The 23,669-nt window shown below is 26.9% G+C and overlaps 1 protein-coding gene across 1 annotated transcript; it reads left to right on the top strand.

The window, feature by feature from the left end:
- The first annotated feature begins 10,186 nt into the window (after positions 1-10,186).
- Positions 10,187-19,811, top strand: LOC112751701 (MADS-box protein AGL42). The gene is made up of 9 exons (XM_072217341.1): positions 10,187-10,313; positions 11,111-11,304; positions 14,290-14,365; positions 15,401-15,462; positions 15,584-15,683; positions 15,780-15,821; positions 15,942-15,983; positions 16,479-16,523; positions 19,215-19,811. The coding sequence occupies exons 2-9, from the start codon at positions 11,120-11,122 to the stop codon at positions 19,344-19,346; spliced, it is 684 nt and encodes a 227-aa protein (XP_072073442.1). The 5' UTR covers positions 10,187-10,313; positions 11,111-11,119; the 3' UTR covers positions 19,347-19,811.
- The last annotated feature ends 3,858 nt before the right edge of the window (positions 19,812-23,669 follow it).

Raw genomic sequence — 23,669 nt, 5'->3', positions numbered from 1 at the left:
GTTTTAATAAATAATAATACATATTATTTTTAAATTTATTTTAAGAATACATGTTAAAAATAAAGTTAGAGTTTAGACATATTGACACGTGATAGTCTTTAGATGTATTTAAACGTGTTCGAAAAAAACTTTTTTTTTATTAAGATACAGTTGGACATAACAAATACGTGTGTTGAACGAGTGCTTTATCTAAAATATATTCGACACGTAAACACAACAATTCAACAAAATGTCTATATTTTATAGGCACACCATGATGTCATGAAAAAACAGTTATGGACATGTTCATATCCACTCTATTAGGGTTGGGTTAGGATTATAGATAACTTATCCAAAATAAGGCAAAAGACTAAAATCACAATTAGGTTTTTGAATATTTTGACATGGAACTAATTTGTTTTTTAGGAAAAAAAATAAATTATATTATTTATGATAATAAATAATATACATGTTATATTTTTTGTTAATAAATAATGTGAAATAAAATAAATTTATTCATTTATTTTATTATTTACAGTGATATGTCGTGTTATTGTCATAAGAACATAAAAATAATATCATAAAAAAGATAGTAAAATATTCATTATCTCCAGAATTTTTATATAATTCTTATTAATTGTTCTTTATTTATCACAAATCTTAATAAAATAAATAAAAGTTTACTTCAAAAATTATTATTATTTACGTGACAATTTTTTATAAAAAGACACATCATTATAGTTAATTATGTATAAAAATATTATCATTAAATTTTACATAATTAATTGATAGAAGAACATAATATGTATATTATTTATTATTTTAAAATATTTAATTAGTATTTTATTTTTTTTAAAGACTAATTAATTCGAAGTTAAAATCTTTATAAACCTAATTATAACTTTAATCTACGACAAATGTTAATGTGCTATGATGAAAATAAAAAATGTAATATTTTTTAAAATTAATTTATTATTAATGATAAAAATATAAATAACAACAAAGGACGAGTCATTTTGATACAAATTACCCAATGAAAAATGAAAAATGAAAAACACACTAAGAGCATAAATGTATAACATTATTTGACGAAAGTGATGTGTGGTAGACCCAATGACTTTGAATGCACTGCAATCACTTTAATTAATAATTATTTTATTATATTTTGTGTTTATTGGTATACCATGAAATTAATTACTTCAGAGAAGCAAGAGCAATTATATATTTATAGGATTTTTTATCTAAATAAAATTTAATTATCTTTCTAATTTGTATAATCTTTCAAAGATTTATTATTTGTGCATTCTTTTTGTATTGACAGCAAAATACATGTTAGAAATTTTGGCAAGATAATACAGCATGAGAAATATTAGCAGTCATTACTTTTTATTAATATTAGCTAAAATTTTGGGTTAAAATTTAATTTCTAGTATTTAAGATTTAGAATTTAATTTTTAGTATATAAAATTACTTAAATATTAATCAATAATAAATTTTATTAGTCATATAGTATTGCTCATATAATAAAATTATTAATTAGCTGTATTGCAGTATGCCATTATTTATTTTTTAACAGTTCATTTACATTTTATGTTCTGAAATAAAGAGTAAAATAAATGAGGTCATTAACTTTGAAAATTCTTAATTTTGAGTTCCTATGCTATCTTAGAGAGATGTATGTTCGGTGCATTTTAAAATATCAAAATATAAATTTTAATAAATTTTAAAAAATCATTAACTTTTTTATTTTAGATTCATAATTTGTAAAAAAAAATTGAGTTTGAACTAAAATACAAATGAAAAAGTTTTCTTATTGATATCTATTTTATAGTTAATAGAGAGGAAAATAAATGAGGACATGCATTGTTAACCTGCTTTTAATTTAATTAAAGTTAGGATTTAGCTAATTAAGATTTTTAAATGTAGAAAGCTTGTGTTGGAAAATTAAAAATTGCAAGTTTCTATTCATTTATTGTATAAACAAAACAAATGTATAAAAGTTAAAAAAAATTTAAGTAGTAGGTAAATTTAAAGGGGAAAGAGATATTACTTTAAGTTTTGTTGATTTATTACGTGATGATTTTATTGAAAAAGATTGAAGCTGTGGGATTTATTTCACTCAGGATTGGGTTTTTTATCAGGTGTTTGTACTAGAAAAAAGTCCTCTCAATGCTCTAATGTCCACACTGAATATGGACCGAACTGTCTCACAACGTTCTGAGCCCAACTCACGTACAGATATTTTTTGCAGATTGCATACGACTATACTATAAAATTGATTTAGATCTTTCATCAAAGAAATAGAACATATACTAAATCTATCATACCCAAATCAACATCAATAAATGATTCAATACCCATCATTCCTTTTTTGTTTGAAGTATAAATAATCTTAATTCTTAACTAATAATAGTTTTAGGATATTTTGTTAGCAAAGCCCTTAATGTTAATGGACATTATCAAAACATGTCAATAAGTTGTTGAATTTTTATTTAGATGCCTATATACAGATATAATAGAGTGCATCTAATTTAGTTATAAAAAAAATATGTGTAACAATATAATTTTAATGTATTATCAGTATAAAATATTTTATATAATGATTTAATTATATATTTCTTTGAATGATCACACACATAAATTATAAAAAATAGTTATTTTATTAATTTAACGTTAGAGAATACACATATAAAATTATTTGAAATTAATTATATATCAAAATTAAATTCATATGTATAAATTAAACTATCATTTATATTTATTTTGTTGGCAAATCAGCAAAATATAAGTAAATAATCAAGCTAACTTGCTAACAAAATTCCCAAATAAAATACAAAAACGTAAGATTTATTGAATAAAATTAAAAGGTAGATTGATAATTATTTTTTACATACAAAAATGGAAAAACAAAAAGTATGCGATTTGACGCGCCATGGAAGGAGAACCACGTGACTATGTTCTCTGTCTTTGGTCCCTTCTTGTTGGATGCTCGCCACTACATTGAACAATGATGCGTCTTTTGGCGTAGTACATTAATATTAATTAATCAATTAATAAGTCCCTCTTTTTTATTTAACCTCTATATATTCGGAGGTCACTCATGTTTTATTTAAAAACATTGCACAAACTTTTTCAAATTATTTTGCTTCAAATAGTTACTACAGCATCTTTCATAAAATTTCCAAATCAAAGGCAGGAGAATATAGTTTGCGGACACATAAAAACTTAAAAAGTGACTAATCACGGTAAATTATTTTCATGTAGATGATGATGAAAGATTGTTAGATAATAACCTAATAAAAAAATTAAATTATGCGTCTTTATGTGAAGGTTTCTATTGATAACATTTTTATTTTTCAAGAGTACTTTATTAAAATTGATTTTCTAAATTTTTTTAAAAAATTATAACATTTATATTTAATAAATTAAACTAAATTTAATTTTCAATAAGTATAATCAGTAACAATTATATTTGATAAAATAATTTTAAGATTTTAAAAAGATCATAATAAATATAAATATAAAAATAAATTTAAATATTTATTAATATGAAATTATACAAGACTTTTTAATTTTGATAAGTATAAAGTCAACTCTAAAAAAATTCTCTCTAAATATTTTTTAAAAAACTTTATCAAATCAAATAAAAAATAATTTTATATAAATAGTAATCAGCAACATAAAATATCTTTAATATCCATAAGAAAAATATAACAACTTAGGAGTGACTTTAAATATTAAACAATTATACAAAATATTGTAACTTATTATGTTTTCAAATGGTCTTTTTATTTTGATCATATATGTTGTGTTCATAAATTCTTTGGCGAAATATTAGGGCTAGCAATATTAATTTTATTTGTGGGTACTTATCTCTGAAAAAACAACCATTTGTACTCATAAATTTTATGAATGCGAAAAAAATATCCGTTAAAGAAGGAAACTAACTTGTATCCATTAAAGATGGATTCTGTACGATAAAAGTACACAAATCTTAAATTTATGTTGATTTTTTAATAAAATTTCAGAATTACCCAATCCTTTATCTTTAACCCCTCCTCTCTTCTTTCCCAAATCTTAAACACCTCCATTGCCACTACCTTAACTACCCTCTATTCTCTACTACTCCACTAGCCACCACGGCCGCCATGCATCTTTCTACACTAATGATGACAAAGACGACAACAAGGCAACCAGGCAATCCATCTGTTCCCACGCAACGCTACCACCTTCAATTGCAGCCACCCAAACTCCGCGCGGCCCCAGCGCCGCCTCAAGCCCATGCACAGATCACCTATACCTTGGCACGGTAGCAAGTTCAGAGTTTAGAGCCACCGGATTCAAGCTCCAACAGCGCCGTTGCACAGAGATGCCGCAATGCCTCTCCGGTCAAGACCCCGTCTAATGCCGCCACAAGAAGGAGAAGCTCCGGAAGCGAGACTGAACCGAGATCTAGCGCGCAAGGTCCCTTCCTGTGGTGCGATTCAACTCCTCCTAGGTCCACTTCAAGCTCATGGACTCCATAGAGAAAGATCCTATATTTACAACAGTACAAATTACAAATTTATTATATAATTAACGAAGTTGAACAAATCTCCTGTAACTAATAATTTATTTGTTTTAATCTATACCCAAATTGAACTAATTGAGTGTATTATTGTTCAAATTCTCTCAAAAATCTCCAATCATATCTATGTTAGGATACTTGTCAAGTTAGAGAATGACTCTGATAACCACAACGACAATGGAGGTGCGTGGCGTTGACCGCGACGAAGACACGGGGTTTGGGGGAGAGAAAGGGGGAGAGGAATCCGGTTGGAGAGGTTGTGTCGGTGATCAAATTTCTTGGAAATGGGTTCATGAAGATGGAAATGCCGTCATGGTAACGGTGGTGGAGTAGTAGAGAAAAAAGAAAGTGGTTAAGGTGGTGGTAATAATAGAGAGATGTGAAAGTTTGAGTGAGAAAGAAGAGATGGTTGAGAGTTGATGTTGAAGATACTGGTGGGGGTAATTTTGGAATTTTATTAAAAAATCAACGTAAATTTAGGATTTGGGTACTTTTGTCGTACGGAATCCATCTTTGATAGATTTGATGGATACAACGTTAGTTTTCTTTTTTAATAGGTATTTTAGTCAGCGTTGGTAAAGATCATGGGTACAAATAGTTGTTTTTCCAATTCGTATGAGTAGGATTGACAATTTAATCCACTACGAATCACATAAAGAGTAAAATGGGTTAAATTGTAAATAAGATTGAATGCAAATTTAAACTTAATTTTATTCACTTCATCTATACATCTGATATATTATTGTATATAATTAAAAATTATTATACATATATAACATATTTGATGGAAATCAAACCCATATTTTCTTTTTAATAATTTCATTAAACCGTTGAATCTGTTATCTAGATTATTTCTTTATATCATTGTAATTTTTTTTAGTTAGAGTACATAGTATATAAGATGTAATAACTCAACAAATACTTTCTAAGGGAATTTTTCATTCTCTTCAACAATGAGAAAAACTTATTTCTCTCCCTTAATCCCTTCTAGTTCATCAAACTATCAACATCACAGTTTGAATAGCTTAGGACATGAGATTTTCTTCATGGCGTGAAGAGCAACCAAGCTGTGAATCAAATTTAAAAAAAAAAAGTTGTGAATTGAGATCAATCTAATTTTGCCATTTTCTTTCGACATTTTCTTTCCCCCCATTCTTACCTCTTCCTTCAAACTCATCCAATAGAGTTTGATGAGAGGCTATTTCACAAGATTCTTTATTGGTGAATATAGTTGTTCCGATCAACGAGTTGGAAGGAAGAAGATATGAATCCTTATTGATTCATTGATTTCTCAAAATGGCGAACATGGTAAACAGATCCTCCCATTGTAGAGGTCGTAGAGCTACATTGGCTTGCTTTCATTGCAACAAGCAAGGCCACAGAAGATGTATGCTATAAAAAGCACGGGTACTTCTCCCATTTCTATCAACGGCAGCAACATAACACCACCATCAATCACGTGATCATTGAGGGGCATGATAATATACTCAGTGACAAACAATCCCAGTTCAATTGTCTCCAAGAGAACATTGGAATATCAAGATCTGAAAAGATTTGTCTTATTAGAGTTGATCAAAGACAAAAGTGTGCAGCAACAACCTCATAATACAAATCAAATTTTGACTAATTCCATTCAGACTTCAACTCTAGGTAAAATCATTGTATTACATTTTAATGCGAGAATTATGAGTATTATCACTCCAAAATCTTGCGTCTTGCTTGAACCTATATCTGAAATCCATCATCTTGGTGACATAAAATCTCGCAAGTCCACTCCATTTCCTATAGGATTCTGAGTCTCCTAGGGTGTGTTTGGATTTGCGTTGGAGAAGAGAGAAGCTCGTTTGAGTTCCTTGAACGCTTTATTTTTATGTTTGACAACATTTTTATGCTGTAAACGCAGAAGTGATTTCTGTCTTCAACCCACATTTACCAAAAGCTAAAAATTCTAGCTTTTTCGTTCACCTTTTCATGTCGGATTGAACTTTATGTTCTATATACCAATTATGTCCTTTATTATTCATATGTTTATGGTTTTTTTTATAATACTTTTTTCTAATACTCTCTTATGTATATTATTATTTTTTATAAAATTTCTATTTTTTTATGTGAGTTCTTTTACTTTTATTGTTATTTCTTTTTTATATGGAATATTTTTTTTTACTTTGTATTATGATTCTATTAATCCTATTAGAGTACTAAAAAATATTGAGAGTACTAAAAAAATATTAAAATTTATTTAAATATTTAAAATAAAATTATAAGATAACATAAAATAATTATTTAAATTCATGTCATTTTTTATAATTTTTTATCTAAAAATGATTTTGAATAATGTAATCCAAATAATATTTAGTTTACTATAATCCATTTTGAATAAAAATTAATAAACATAAATCACGTTAATACTAACTCACTTTTGATCAAAATCAATTCTATAAAATTAATTTTATATAAACCTCCATTTACAAACCGTAATCCAAACACACACCTAATAGTGGTAATGATGCTTTACAGGGTTTGGCACTAAAATCTACAGAGCTCAAAGAAACATAGAAGATTCCTAAGTCAGAAATTGGAAAGAAAATAATAGAAGCATCACCATGCTAGCTTACCTCACCCCCCGAAATCCTGTATTTTGCTGGAGCCACTTGATGAGAAATCAATGGACATGGAGAATGTTAATAATGAGTCATCTATTCAGATTTTAAAACGTCACCTCCAAAATCTTGCGTCTTGCTTGAACTTATATTTGAAATTCATCATCTTGGTGACATAAAGTCTCGCAAGTCCACTCCATTTTTCTTATTGGGATTTATTACCGTGATCCATTTTCTCCTTAGAAAATATTCAACAAATATTTTTTAAGAAAATTTTTCATTCTCTTCAACAATGAGAATAATTTATTTTTCTCCCTCTTTTAATCTCTTCTGGTTCATCAAACCATTAACATCACAGCTTGAACAGTTTAGGACATGAGATTTTTTTCATGGTGCAGTGAGCGTGGAGAGCAATCAAGCTGTAAATCAAATTTAAAAAAAAAAAAAAAAGTTGTGAATTGAGATCAATCAAATTTTGCCATTTTCTTTCTATCCCTAATTTTTCTTTCGACATTTTCTTTCTCCCATTCTTACTTCTTCCCTTCAAACTCATCCAATAGAATTTGATGAGAGGCTATTTCACAAGATTCTTTCTTGGTGAACATAGCTGTTCCGATCAACGAGTTGGAAGGAAGAAGATCCGAATCCTTATTACTCTGTTATTCATTAATTTCTCAAAATGGCGAACATGGTAAACAGATCCTCCCATTGTAGAGATCGTGGAGCTACAGTGGCTTGTTCTCATTGCAACAAGTAAGGCCACACAGGAGATGTATGCTATAAGAATCATAGGTACTCCTCCCATTTCTATCAACGGCAGCAACATAACACTACCATCAATCACGTGATCACTAAGGGCATGATACTCAGTGAAAAACAATCCCAGCTCAATTGTCTCCAAGAGAATATTGGAATATCAAGATCTGGGTTCACTCCAAAGCAAAGATTTGCCTTGTTAGAGTTGATCAAAGACAAAAGTGTGCAGCAACAACCTCATAATACAAATCAAATTTTGACTAATTCCATTCAGACTTCAACTCCAGTAAAACTATTGCATTACATTTTAATGCGAGAATTATGAGTATTATCACTCCAAAATCTACACTATGGGTCATTAATTTCGGTGCAACAGATTATGTGACTTTTGACTTAAAAAATTTTGCAAGTTTTTAAAATATTGCTCTAATCAATCTGATATTGCCAAATAGGACTAAAACTGTTAGCACTATCATTGGTACAATCACATTTTCTACAATTTTTTTCCCCAAAAATGTTTTATACTTTAATTAATATTATAATGTATTTTTTTATTAATATTACTTGAAATAAAGTAATATATAAACAAATAAAACATTAATTTTTTGCAGTTATGACTAGGTAGCTAGGGTCTGATGAGAAATTTTAAAGTGTGAATAGGATTAGAGTTAACAAATTTTTAGTGTGTAGACATAGTATAAAATTGAGTTTTAGAAAAATTTTAAATTTATAAATATAGTTAGAGTAGAGTCTAAATTTTATTTTATTATATTTATTTTGTCAATCCTACCAAATACTATTTTAAATATAATAATTTCAATATATATTATTACAGAAAAATTTAAACATAATTACTCAAATAAAAGTATCCTTATATAAAAATAATAATTAAAATATTAGATAATTTAATATATTTAATTAAACTATTTAATATATTTTATGTCCACATCTAAGTTAATTCAATACTTTTGTTACATTTTAAAATATTTTAAAGATATTTTATTTTTGACAAATTTAAAAAATATGTTTGTTAATAATTTGATTAATCGAAAGCCTTTTAATTTTAGTGGCTTACTCATAAATATACATATTGGATTAAACCAATAGAATTTCTTATAATAATAATAATAAAAACATGATACTTATACCAACAACAGCAATAATATTAAGAGTTTAACTAGCACATACGTAATTTAAATGATATTACTTGTTAAAATATTAGATGTATGGATTTTCTTATTATTAATTAGTAAACTAGATATATAACTCTTTATTTATTTTTCTCTAATAGTTAAGATTTTTATGATAAATAGACTAATCATATTATGTGTATACTATTATACTAAAGTTATTAAATTAAACATAATATAAAATATATATTGAAAAATAAAATATATATTAAAAATAAAATAAATAATACATATATTTATATATAAATATATAATAATTAATTTAATAATTAATTTTTAGTGTATACAATAATATTTTTATTTACCGACATAGTGCTAATAGAGTTTTTATCATTAAACATTATTTTAGAATTCAATTTTTGTTATACAACAAAAATTTTTAGCAAAAAACAAACAAAAATAGATGAAAAGACTCAAAAATAAGTTTACCTTTTAAGTTTAGGAAAAATTTTTGGGTGAACGATATGTTAGAGATATTATCATTCATATATATCTATCTAGCAGTATAAAATTTTAAATTTTTAGACTAAATAATTTCACGACAATTAAAAAGTTAAAGTCTTTTAAGTTTTTAAAATATGTATTTTAAAAACATTTTAAAACTTCCAAAACAGATAATCTTAATAATTGTTATCAAGAGATTATGTAATATTAATATTAACAAAATAATAACATAATTTACCTTTAATTAATACCGTAAACTTATGAATCCGTCCTCTGATAAATATGGTTGTTAATTACCCTTAAAAATAACGCGTCAACGAAACCATTATTTTATCTTCAGGTCTAATTAAGGCTATAATTACAAGAGTTGTCCGATCCAACAAAAAAAAAAAATGCTAAAGAGAGAGAGAGAGAGCGAGATTATGTTTATTTTCATTATATTACTTTTTAAAAATTTAAGTAGATAGGGAGAAACATGAAAATAAACTTTTAAATCATACTGATATCATAATATAATTCTTTTATTTATTTTATATTATTTTTTATATAATAAAAATAAAGTATAAACTTTTAAATCATACAAATTCTGATATCATATTATATTATTTTTTCTTAAACACTTACACTGATTAAAAAAGAAAGATCTCTATCAAATTTGATCCCTCTAATAATAATGGAGTGAGTTTTGGCTTTCTGTGCTTTGAATTACAGAAGCTTGTATATTTTGTGCCCTACCTTTTCTTGTTTTTACCAAATGGGGGCATCCACCAACTTCTGGTATGATACCAAAAGTGTGATTGAGGAAATAAAAGTGTGTGAGGGCCAAATAATAAGTAGCTACCTGCTGATTATTAATTAAATCCATGTCAATCTGCTGCAACTTTGAATCTATCCCTCTCTCTAGGGTTCCTGATTAGTGCTATTTTCATTTCCTAATTGAGCTATTTATAGTAATAACATATTCCCTCTCAATAATTCCTCTGTTCTTTGTACATATGAACAGATACTCCATTTTAAAGTGTGAAGCTTTCCAAGTATCTTTTTTTTTTTTCTGGGCTGTTCATCATATTTTTTGTACAGTGTTTGATATTTTTCCCTGGGTTAATGTCTCCATAATCTCATTTTGGAGCTTGTGGGTACCACTGTTTTTGATAAAAATAGAATCTTTACTTCTGTTTTATCTGGATTGTGGGTTCTCACTGTCCATCCATTCCATTGCAAATTCAAGCATATATATGTTTCCAGCTTCATATCTAGCTAGCTATAGCTGCTAGGAATATAAATAAAAACCCTAGCTTTCTTTCTCTGATTCTTGTGAAAGAAAGAGAGAGCACAAGGGAACCTTTCTGAGAAGCTTTAATAATTTCCAACAATTGCATGTGTGTTCTCTTTTTCCAACCTCCTTCTACAACCTCCATAGTTTGTGCTTGAAAGGGATTTTTCTTTTTCTTTTGTTTTTTCTTTTTTGAATAAATGAACAACCTACAACCTAGCTAGCTAGCTTCTTAGTTAATTTTTGAATAATTTAATTAATTAATTAATTAATTTTTTTTTTTTTTGTGGGGGTTTTGTAGAAGAAGAAGATGGTGAGAGGAAAGATTGAGATGAAAAGGATAGAGAATGCAACAAGCCGTCAAGTAACGTTTTCAAAGAGGAGGAGTGGGCTTCTAAAGAAAGCACATGAGCTTTCTGTTCTTTGTGATGCACAAATTGCTCTTATAATCTTTTCACAAAGTGGGAGGCTCTTTGAATACTCAAGTACTTCAGAGTAAGCCCTTACTTAATCACTTTATTTTCTTGCTTCATCAACATTCATGTTAGTGTTAGTTTCATTCTTTAATTTTTATTCTTCTCCTAATTAATTAGTACAATACTACTACTTATTATTGAACTATTATATATATGGTTTAATCTTGGAGAAACTAAAGGTTTACTTTAATTTGCTCAAACTATGATACATGTGTTTTGTTGTGAGTTGTGCTAAGTCTTCCTCAAACTACCTAGATTTGATGATCAAAGAACATGGATCTCATTGAAAAAAAAGTGTGTGGCTTTCCGTTTATGGTAAGCTAACTACTACTGGTAATTACAAAAGTATATACACTAATTTAGAAATACTCAACACTTGCTAAATTGTAGTAGTAGCATTTGGTTGCTGAATAAATTGGAACTTGAAATACTCTGCTATGTAATTATTTCAATGCTCTCCGTATCAAATAAGGTAAAAAAAAAATGGTTTTTTAAAATTTTTTCTAAGATATTATATAGTGTATTTTTCATTATACATGTTTTAAGTGAGATTAAGAAAAAAATATGTGAAGAGCAAAGATATATTGTAGTATTACAAAAGACCATCACCTTTTGCAACATTACTTAAGAAAAAAAAAAACCTAAGATTACCTATTTTTATTTGATGTTGAGTTTAGTTCTGCAATCTGCTCTGTACTAATTATATCTTTATCCTAAATATAACAAAGAGGAGTGCTAAGGGGCCAGCAGATTTTGTGAGTTGTAGCCATCAATTAGTCATCAATAGTGTATTTAATGGTGTGAGATTTCATCTAACGGTGGAGAATCACTCATTTTTTTTTTGCTGGCTAAGTATTGGCCAGATTTTAATAAATCTGCTGGCCCCTAGACTTTTCCTATAACGAATGCTGCATTCTTTTTTCTTTTTTTTTTCTTTTCTCCCCTATAATTTGCTAGATTATCATTGATCCTTATTATGAAATTATTTATTTCAAAGAGACACATGCAAGAGTCTCTTGAGTTTTTAAGTTGAAAAGTGAATTATGGATAGGTCTTTTTTGTTTTATATTAAAATTCTATTTTTTGTTTAAAAAAATGAGAGTAACAATTTTATAAAAAAAGTAAAAACTAACATGGACTAAAAGTCTGATTGATTTGTATTTGTAATTTTTTTATTTTTAATACTTTGTGAAAAAATATTAAATAAAAAACTGTAAAATTATATATTTTATTTTATTTTATTTTTTACAAAATTCTTTAAAAAATATGAAAATAGAATTGCAATGAACTTGTAAACTAATCTCTTTTGTCCTTTGTTCTGATCTCTTATTACTTCTTGAATATAAAAAAAAAAACACTAACTAAAGTAGTAATTCACAGAACTATAGTACAATTATCTGCATTTTTTATGATAATAGTTCAGGAAATTGCATTCTCATCACGTCTTTCGAATACTAATTGAGACATACATGGTGGGAGTTTTGGCAGAACAAGAAAGGGGGGAACATGTTCAGGTGCTGCCATGTGTTCATGCGGTTTATTTTTCCCATGACCAACTTTGCTCATTCTAAATTCCTTTCTTTAAACACTTTTTTTTTTTAATATAATTTAGAAAAAACTTTCAAGTATACCCGTATATTAGTGTTTTAGTCATTTTTAACGGTTGATCTTAATTATATATTATATATATTTTTTGTAATTAAGATCAACGGTTAAAAATTATTAAAACACCATTATACTTGTACACTTTAAAGTTTTTCTATAACTTATTTTATGGCAATAACACATCTATGTATATATATGTCTTTTCCTAACCTAGGAACTGGGAAGATATTGTAGCTATCTTTTTTTTTTTTTTTAACTCTTAATAGTGTGTTTTGATTTTGGCTCTGCTAGTTAGTAGCAATGAAGAAGTTCTATGAAGCTATAATATCTTCAAAAAAGATTATACAATAGAAATAGAATAGTGGGTGTAGATAGGCCTACAATGGGTATGTAGCAGCAAGATTTCCAAATCTAGGGTTTTGACATATACATTTCCTATCTCAATAGATCTTCAATTAAGAGGCTATATAATCTAAATGTTGCAATGTAGGGTTTGTAGCCTTGAAGCACATGCATATTTCATTTATTTGCTTCTCTTTTATTGTATTATGTTTTCTTTTGTTAATTGAATGAAGGAATTTTTGTTAGATAGTATATATGTACTTAAATGCAAGGCTAAATATTCATATTTACTTTAGATGAATATAAAATTAAATCTGATGAATTTCTCCTTGTTTTTGTCTGAAATTCAACTCATGTATAGTCAGACTATTTTCTGTATGATAGGTGAACATATATATATTTTTAAAAAATAATATTATGTACATACAAAAATTAATCACCAAATTAGTTATCATGTAGTTAGATATATTTAAACATGTTACATACATTTTCAATGTGTATTTATGAGTAGTTGATTTGACTATTGATTTTTAGTGTGCATTTAGTGCAGTTATTTTTCCTCAGTGAATTGATTTTCATTTTTTTGTAATTTAAATGTTATATTTAAGCATTTAATATTAATTTTTGAAAATAAAAAATGAACCCATAAGATGTGATAAATCGCAAATCTTGAATGCAAAAGGCTAGTTTTTTTTTTTTTTTAAGCCCTAATTATCATAGCAAGTAAACAGGTTAATCCAATAGGTTTATGTCATTTAGTGCATGGTGGGTCAATAGATCCCTGTTTTTTCAACTCATGATGTAATAATACTCCTTATTTTCACATTTTATGCTCCAACTTTTGTATCTCATAACATTCATGTAGAAAATATGGATTAACCTGAACTTGGAGATTTTTTTAAAAAAAAAATCATATTAATTAACTGTATATCTTCATCATAGGAATGCCTGCAAAGTTTTTTGCTGACATTAATGAATAATATAATGTTCTGATTGCTTTGTTTTCAATAGCTACCTCTTAACAGTATATGTTTTTAATTTCTTTGAAATGTTTCAGCATGGAACAAATGTTGGAACGCTACCGTCAATATGTAGCAGATGATGGTCGTATCAATAATATTGGAGAATTCCAGGTATAGTAAAGAGAATATCTATAATGGTATAGTTAAGTTACCATTTACCGCTACGATACCAACAGTATTTCTGTCAACTTCTGCTAACTTTTATTTATAACTGTGTTTAATGGAAGTGTTTTTCTGGATGTGTCTAATAAAAATGTCTTTTTTATGACTGAGTCTAATAAAAGTGTTTTTATAAATGTATTTTTTGGATGTGTCTTTTTATACATGTGCTTAAAATATAATAATTAATTATTGTTGGCAATAAATTGACAGATAACCTATTGGTACCCTATATTTTTCCTTTACCAATATATATAATATATATTGACTATAATACCTTTTAGTTCTTTTAAAATTTCAGGATTATTTAATAATATATAGTTTTATTTATTTGTAGTATGAAAACCTATATATATTTCATCAAGACAACTATTTGGAGCTAGCAGCTAGCTACTCCTAATAAGTAATAAGCATGCGATATTGATATTCATAGCACATTTAATTTGATAAGAAAGTGAAGATTATTAATAACACACGACCAGATCAATATATAATATTCATGTCATGCCATGCTATTAATTTTTTGGGATTATTAAAGATATAACTATTTATGTAATTTTTTCGTCAATTTAAGTTTTTAGAAAAAGTAGTTTCATTAGATGGTATAAGAGTTTATTGGCATCTAGAGTAAATAAATTTATTAATGTGGCTGTTTTATTATTATACTTCCTCCTTCTTAAATTATCTGATTCTTTTTTATTTTTTTATTTTTGTTACATTTTTAGTTTTAAGAAGTTATTAATTAATTTGTTTCACTATAAATTAAAAAAGTTAGAAGAATAGAATTATGAATGGAAAGAGAAATTAATATTAAGAACATTTTTCTTTTTTTTTGTTTGTTCTTTACATTTTTTTATAAAATTTAATGATTATTTTAGTAATTATATAATTAAAAAGAGACAGATAGGTAAGAGTAACGTTTTATATATAGTAAAAATTAAATTATAATGGATTGTAATAAAATTGGTTTTATGCTTTGACATGCAGCAATTGGAATTTGATCCCCCAAGCTTGGCTAAGAAGATTGAACTTCTTGAGCTTTCTCAAAGGTCAATCCTGTGTTTAAATACTAATCCGTTTATTGCTGTTGTTCATATTCTAATACTGAGTATTATATTCATTAATATTTGGTGTGCCATGAAATTTTAATTCATTGTTTGAATTTGTTAGGAAGCTAATGGGACAGGGCCTGAGCTCTTGTTCATTTGATGAACTCGTTGGAATTGAGAATCAGCTTGTGTCAAGCTTGCAAAACATTAGGCTCAAAAAGGTCATTAATAATTCACAACATTATATTATATTATATAGATGTATATATATATAAGAACAAGACGTTCTTAATTTAATTAATTTAATGTACTTTCAGGCTCAGCTTTATAGAGAGCATATTGAACAACTACAAAATAAGGTACCTGAGCTTAGTTTGGATGCAAATTATACATCTTTAAAGAATTAAAAAAAATTGTATAAATTATTTTAATTAGGTTTCATGGTGGACATCTGACACATTTTTATGTATTGAATCCAGGAGAAGGATTTGCTCCTAGAGAATGCCAAATTAACTGAAATGGTGAGTTACCATTTTCTTTTCATGATTTATAGCTGGTTTGACAAATTTATTTAGAAAGTTATTTATAATTTTATTGTGTTTGGTAAATAAAAAAATAATGCGATTGTATTTGTAGTTTTAAAAAGTTTGAAGTATTTTGAAACAAAAATATTATGTTTACACTAAAAATTCGTTATTAAATAAGTTTTTATGTATTTGTATATAAATAAATATGTAGTTTAATTTATTTTTAATGAGTTTAGTAGCTTATTTTTGTAGATATTTAGTATGGTTGATTTTGAAAGCACTTAAGAAAATATTTTTTAAAGTTAGTTTGTGTTTATTAAAATTAAAATGTATAATATATATTTATATATTAATAAATATTTAAATTTATTCTTATATTAAAAAGTATAATTTTTGTCTCTAAAATTTTCAAAATATCTGTAACGTAAAATTTGTTTCAATTTTGTTTCTAACATTTTAAATATATTTCAATTATACCTTTGAGGGTAGGGGTGGCAATCGAGGAAGTCCGCTCCGTCAAAAGCCCGCCATCTGGTGGGTCTACTAAATCTCTTTTTTTTTTTTTTATGAACTATTAAATATTAAATAATATATATAATTTCATAACTATTTTAATAAATTTATAATTTCTAAATCTACAAACAATAAAGTCTTCATAATTATAAATATATAATAAACATAATTATAAATAAAATTTTTTGAAACAAAATATAAACATTGTTCAAAATATATAATTAAACATCTTCAAATTTATAATCAATCAAATATAAAACATAATCCAAAATATAATTTAGAACATCTTTAATTATCTACAACCTCTTGTGTTTGTAAAAAAATGTCCTTGACCAAAAAGACGCCTGGTTCGGTGGGGAAGCCCGCTCCGTCCTGTCAAAATCCACGGATTAAGCGATGCGGGTTAGACAGATTTTTAGGTTTGACGGTTTTAAATTTTCAGTCGTTCAACCCGTCTTTTTTAGTGGGTTATACGGACTAATCTGATGAATTTTGGCCCGTTTGTCACCTCTTTTTGAGGGTTAACACTATTAATGGAGATGCTATTGTGACAATTATGTGCTGACATGTCACTAAAACGTGGTAAAACTCAGCTATTAACATGTCAGGGTAGTACTGTCATGTTATTTGTTATCCAACTAAGGAATATAATTGAAATATAAAAAACCAAGTTGAGTTGGTCTAGTGGTGAGCTCATTGGTTTGCTTAAACAAGTGTTTTAAATCCCGCCTTGTGCATGCAGCAACCTATTGGCCAGTGACAAACCCTTAAATGGAGCTTAGTACTGAGGCGGATTAGTCCTTGGCCTACCGGGTTGGAGGATACCGTGGCCAAGGATACCGTGGAAAAAAAAAAGAAATATAAAAAGTAAAATTAAAACTAAATGTTAAAAGATAAAATGTGAACATTGAGGATAAAAATAGAATTTATTACTCTATTATTTTTAAATAAAAAATATATTAATAATATTCTTAAAATATATCAGGTTTATTGAGATTTATTTTAATACAATAATATTTTTACTAAAAAATTATGATAAGAACTACATATTCTTCTTACAAAATTATAAAAAATATTTTAAAAATGTATCATTTTTAATACATAAAAATAGCTTTGATACCTTTAAAAATTTCTTTAGTAATACTTTTAATAATTTGCTAACAAACATGTGATTATGACAACTAATTAAGTATTATATAGACTTATTAGTAAATTATATAAAAATATTTTAAAAAGTATCCAAGTGATTTTTATATAATAAAAGTTATATTTTTTAAAATATTTTTATATAATTTTCTAAAATTTTATAGTATTTATAAAAAGATTTATTTTCAATAAAAGATATTATTATATTAAAATGAGTCTCAATAAAGGATATTATCAAAAACTTTATTGAATAGTATATTCTATTTTTGTCTTAAATGTTTATATTTATTATTGATCTTTGGTTTCAATATTACTCTTGATGATTTGTTTAATCATATCCTGGACAATTTTACATTCCTACATTGAGAGGGTTGTTTTCACACAACTGTCAAGGCAGTATCTCTGTTAATAGTGTTAGTATTTAAAAATATAATTAAAAAATATTTAAAATATTAGAAATAAAATTAAAATAAATTAAACGTCTAGTGTATTTTTTAATTTTTTTTTTCAAATTTTTAGACAAAATATATATTTTATCCGTTACTTTATTGTGATCAAGTTTCATTTGGGTTCAAAATTCTCTTTCTATGTCTATTATAGTCAATTTAAACTATGAAATTTATTTCATCAAATGTATTTATTGAAAGTTATTTATCGTTTGATTTATCGAATATATGTATTACAGTTTTAAGAAGTTATTTTTCAAAAGAGAATTTTGATAAACTGCGGGAAAAAATAAAACCTTTATCCGATTTTGTTTTTGGCGAAAAATTAACGCTTTTGGTTGGGCTTGTGTTCCATTTTCGTTCTAACTAAAGAAATTCTTTACTACATTGTAGGCCCAAGACCTAATCCCAATAACGTAGTGATATTTTTTTCAAATTATTATATTTCCACATGAAAAGCCCATTTATCCGAAGGTCATAAGAATAACTAAAGTATACCCAAAAAAAAAAACCTAAAAATTATTCCCTGACCAAAAAAAAAATCTAAAATTATTCTAAATAAAGACCAAAAATAAATATTCAAAAGAGAGAGAAAATTAAAGAATTTTACATTTTCGCAATCACAAAGAAAAAACCCAAAAGCGTAAACTTTATCACACATGCACAAAAGAAAAAACTTCGTATTTGTTATTCAAAAAATGTTCTATAAATATTAAATATCATTCTATATGTATTTGTGTATATATATATGTTGTTTCACACATTTTTAACAAAATAAGTCACTGGAATAGTCAATTATTTTTTAGCAAAATAATGAAATTTTTTATGAATACTAAATATATATATTTTTAAATATGTAACAACTGATTTTGTGTCTATTAAGCATGGTTATTAACTATTAGTTTATATTTTTTAGGTAATAAACTTTTTTTGATAAATAATTAGCAAACAAAATAATAGAAGCACAATGGTTAAGGGTTTGAACTATTATTATCAAATTTTTTTGTGTATAGTAGTTTATGTATTTTTAGCTAGGAGTTGTAGGACTAAGATCATGATTGGCTATTATTAGATCTAAATTTATGATAAGTGCAACAAACTATTTTTGTTGATGGCATAGTGTGTGCAAAGAAAAAAATCAGAAGAGCGATGGGACAAACAGAGAGACACAACATTATCCCCTAGTCCAAGTAACCAAAGTTCTGTTCTTGTGGAGACTGAATTGTTCATTGGACTTCCCGAATGGCGCTAGGCGCTAGTTACACTACCCTAAACTGTTTAGCGGCGCCCAATCTAGTCGCGGGTGACTAACTGCCGCCAAGCCATTTTGTGGCGGTTCAAACCGCTACTAAATTCTCTCAGAACCGCTGCAATCTGCCGGTTTTCGTGTAGTGATGCAACATATTATATTAACTCACTAGTATTGTACTATCATTTTGGAAGAAAAGAAGATCATCCTCAATAATGTGTCATAAATCATGCTTTCATTTCCTAGTGATGAAGAAAAAATGTAGTATATATATATATATGCCGCGTTTATTATTTGCTAAAATTTTTCATTGTTACTACCTAGGTCTGTTTTGATTTCCTCCCTATTTTTGTTGTAAGTTTTAAGTAACCAAGGACAGACATAATAAAAACAAGGTGTGTTGTATCGTATTATTGTATGTACCTATGTATGCTTACATGATGATTATATTATTTGTCACGTCCATTATATATTCTCTCTCTCTCTATACTTTGGCAACCCTTGAAGCAAGACAGAATTATTAATGTTTGTTCACTAAATAGATATACTAAGATTGAGATTTAATTTGTGTGTCAATCATGATGATGATATGGGGTGTTTGAAAATACTCCTTTCACGGGGACAATAATGATAGCAAGAAGCTTGTTCTCATCTGAGTTACGTTGTTGTTATCTACATCAATCTGGTTCCAAGGAGAATGATTTCTTGACAAAGTTTATTCCTGAAATCTTCCTATGTTTTCCACCTCAAAAGACATAATAATTGAAATGTACGGTCACTCTGACAGTAAATGTATGTTACTAGCTCAAATGACATAGACTTCACATACTCAATTAAGAGGTTGCGGGTTCGAGTCTCCTATCTTTCCAAATTTTGCCAATGAGTAATAGCTCAAATGGCATAGACTCCCCATACTCAATTAAGAGGTTGCGGGTTCGAGTCTCCTATCTTTCCAAATTTTTAAGGCCAATGAGTAATAGCTCAAATGGTATAATCTTCCCATACTCATTTAAGAGGTTGCGGGTTCGAGTTTTCATATCTTTGGTAAAAAAAAAATGTATGTTACTAGCCATTTTTATGTATGTATGGACGTATAAAAAAAATATTTTCGGTTTTTTTAAAAAAAGTTAATACGGTTTCAGGTAAAGTTTCCTACTTATATTATATATATAAAGGTCGTTATAATATTTTTGTTATTAGAGTAGCGCAGTCGAAAGCGTGACCTTCTAGCAGTGAGTGTATTACAAATAGTATTGGCTTCAATTGCAACAATACCTAACAATAATGTTATACTACTAATCAAATCATCTTTTTCTCTTTTTTTTTTTATGTCATGATCATCATTTATTATGTTTTTGGTATCAATCATACTATATGTACACTAAAATCAACTACTAGTATATAATTTATGTTGGAATATAAAATATATATTGAAGATGAGTTAAATAACACACATAATAATATGATAGCTAATTTTAGTATACAAATAACATATTTATTTTGGTATTTAATAAGAGTTTAATTTTGATACACTGGCACTATAAATTTTTTTTTATATAGTTGTCTAATTTCATCCGTTTTTTTGGATAACATGTGATCAATATAAAATATAGTTATTTTTGCTGATATGACATTACATAATGGAATGGAACTACTTTAATCTTACGGTGCATTAAAATTAAATTTATTTAATAAATAAATTTAATTAGCCAGTTATAATAATCTTTTTTTTTTTTTTGAGGTTGGGAGTTGTGAAAAATGCTATTGTTTGGGCTACTAACAGAGAGGGATTTGGGCTACGGTGACCCATCTAATTGGACTATAAGTATAATAAGAGAAGAGATACCAATGTTTATTAAATTGCTGACTAGAACAACACCAAAATAAAAAAAAAATTAAAAAAAAAGAAAGCAAAATTTGCATAGTATTTAATTTAGAAAGGTAGAGGTAGGACAGAACTGTACATTAATAATCATTGAAAAGCCTAATAAAAAAAAACGTGTTGAAACGTTTCAAACCCTTCCAATAATAATGCATCCTCGCCTGTGACACTACATGAGTTATTGGTTCATAAACTTATTGCTTTGTTAGATTTCATTACCTAACGTAGCATATAGTTTGGGTCGGATTTGATTTAATTTGCATTAACATGGAACATACAAGAAAGTGAAGAAACCCCCCCCCCCCCCCTTTTTTTTTTTTTGGGAAACACATTGAATAAATAATGATATGTCTTTTAAGGCTCCAAAAATGAGAGCATATGAAATTGCCTTTTAAGGCTGCAAAATTGAAAGAGAAGAATGTAGCTATAGATAGAGAGGACAATACTAAAAGACACAAAGATGCAATAATGAAAATCTCTGTGATTGTAATGTGTCCCTATGTTGTCGACCAATGTATACCACATTAAGACCCTACACCCATCATATAATTGAAAAGGTACCATAGCCACATAGCCATAACTTATATAACAGACGCTCCTCTTTTCTCATATCTTTCAATGCCTTGTCATCTTCTTAACTGTAGCTACATAGTTACCACTTTCAATTCCATCTCTCAATTTCCATCTCAATAATGTTCCCTAAAATGCCACATAGTAATATCTTTCTCTACAAAAAAGATGCTTCAAATAATTAAAGAACCACTTTGAATTTTAATAGTATATATATATATATATATAGTCGGCTTGAAATGTGAATTGTGTATATATCAATTTTTATCTTAGGATGAAATTTGTTAGCATAACAATGCAAAAACTCAAATCTAAAACTAAAACTTTTTATTCAGATGCATTATTTGCAGAATTTGTTGCCATTTATATATATATTTTTTTGCAAATTCAATACATTATTCGAAGAGAATTCGAATCTAAATTTGCAATAAAATTTGACAAAATTACTTAATCTTCCACAAAATTAGTTGAAATTCGTGTAGCATTTCGCAACAAAATTCACATTTAAATTACTTGTGAATTTTAAAATCCATAATAATTATTATCCACAAGCTCATATGCTACGGATTTAAATTCGTAACAAAAGTCACAAGAAATAAATTTACCTATGAATCACAACAAAATCCACAGCTAATATGTTATATATATATATATATATATATATATATATATATATATATATATATATATTTACCAAAGATATGAGACTCGAACTCGCAACCTCTTAATTGAGTATGAGGAGACTATGCCATTTGAGCTATTAGTCATTGGCATATTAGATATAATTATATAAATAGATATATTTCTAGGATTCTAATGATTTTATATATTCAACGTATAATATAATTAATTTTGAAGTACTTTTATAAACATTCAAATAACCTAAATAATAAATACAACATTATTGCCAATGAGTAATAGCTCAAATGACATGGACTCCCCATACTCAATTAAAAGGTTGCGGGTTCGAGTTTCCTATCTTTCTAAATTTTGAGTTAAAAAAAAAATACAACATTATTAGCCGATTTGTTTTTTATTGTAATTTTTTTTAATTTTATTTTTGAAAAATTTAGGATTTAAAATTTAAAATTTAGGATTTAAAAATAAATATTACAAAAATTAATTGATGTTAGCTAAAAAATATTAGCTCTTTAATTGAATTCAAATTTTAATTAAAAAAATGGACTAAAGTTAGGTATGTTTTTGTAAAAAAAAAAAAAAAACTACTTTGATTTCACACGTGTATAACAGTAAATTATTTCGCATCATAATTTCAAAATGCAAACTCAAAGTGGTATGAGGCAAAAGAAAACAAAATGTGTAAACAAAGAAAAATGTATGGTTATGGCTACATCATCTGAAATCATATGGTAGCCACTCACAAATACCGATTCTTAATACACTATATTATTATATTAGGAGAATAATTTTGTTAGATTTTCCAATTTTTTTTTTTATATATTTTTTTCTTCAACCCCCCGCGAAACAGGATCACTTCAAATTTTGAAGCAGAGTTAGTGTTTGTGTTGTCTCTTTCTCTCTCTTCAATTTAGATAATAACATAGGATATTGATTTGAGTATGGGAGCAGTGTGTAAGATGGGTCAGGAATAATGTAAGGAGGAATCTGCAAAGTTTTGCGCAAAAATTGAATCTTGCTCTCAAGATGACCTCATGTGCTCTCATTCAAACACAAAATATTAATAATATAAATAAAAAACTATATCTTATACGTTATTAAATTATATATCTAACATAATATAACGGATAAGATAAAGATAGATGTTCCTTTTCAAATTACAACATCCCATTTTTATATTATTAAAATTATATATACATATTCTTTTGTTGTATTATGCTCTCTTCAGAGATTTG

This window comes from Arachis hypogaea, chromosome 15 (assembly GCF_003086295.3).
Source record: "Arachis hypogaea cultivar Tifrunner chromosome 15, arahy.Tifrunner.gnm2.J5K5, whole genome shotgun sequence".
In the NCBI taxonomy this organism is placed as follows: domain Eukaryota; kingdom Viridiplantae; phylum Streptophyta; class Magnoliopsida; order Fabales; family Fabaceae; genus Arachis; species Arachis hypogaea.
This window is presented reverse-complemented; position numbering and strand designations above follow the sequence as displayed.

Bases quoted from the DNA above. Each gene is read 5' to 3' on its own strand.
- LOC112751701 (XM_072217341.1), top strand. From the start codon at position 11,120: ATGGTGAGAGGAAAGATTGAGATGAAAAGGATAGAGAATGCAACAAGC. The intron at 14,366-15,400 runs GTATAGTAAAGA...TTTGACATGCAG, and splicing joins ATAATATTGGAGAATTCCAG to CAATTGGAATTTGATCCCCC. The intron at 15,463-15,583 runs GTCAATCCTGTG...TGAATTTGTTAG, and splicing joins CTTCTTGAGCTTTCTCAAAG to GAAGCTAATGGGACAGGGCC.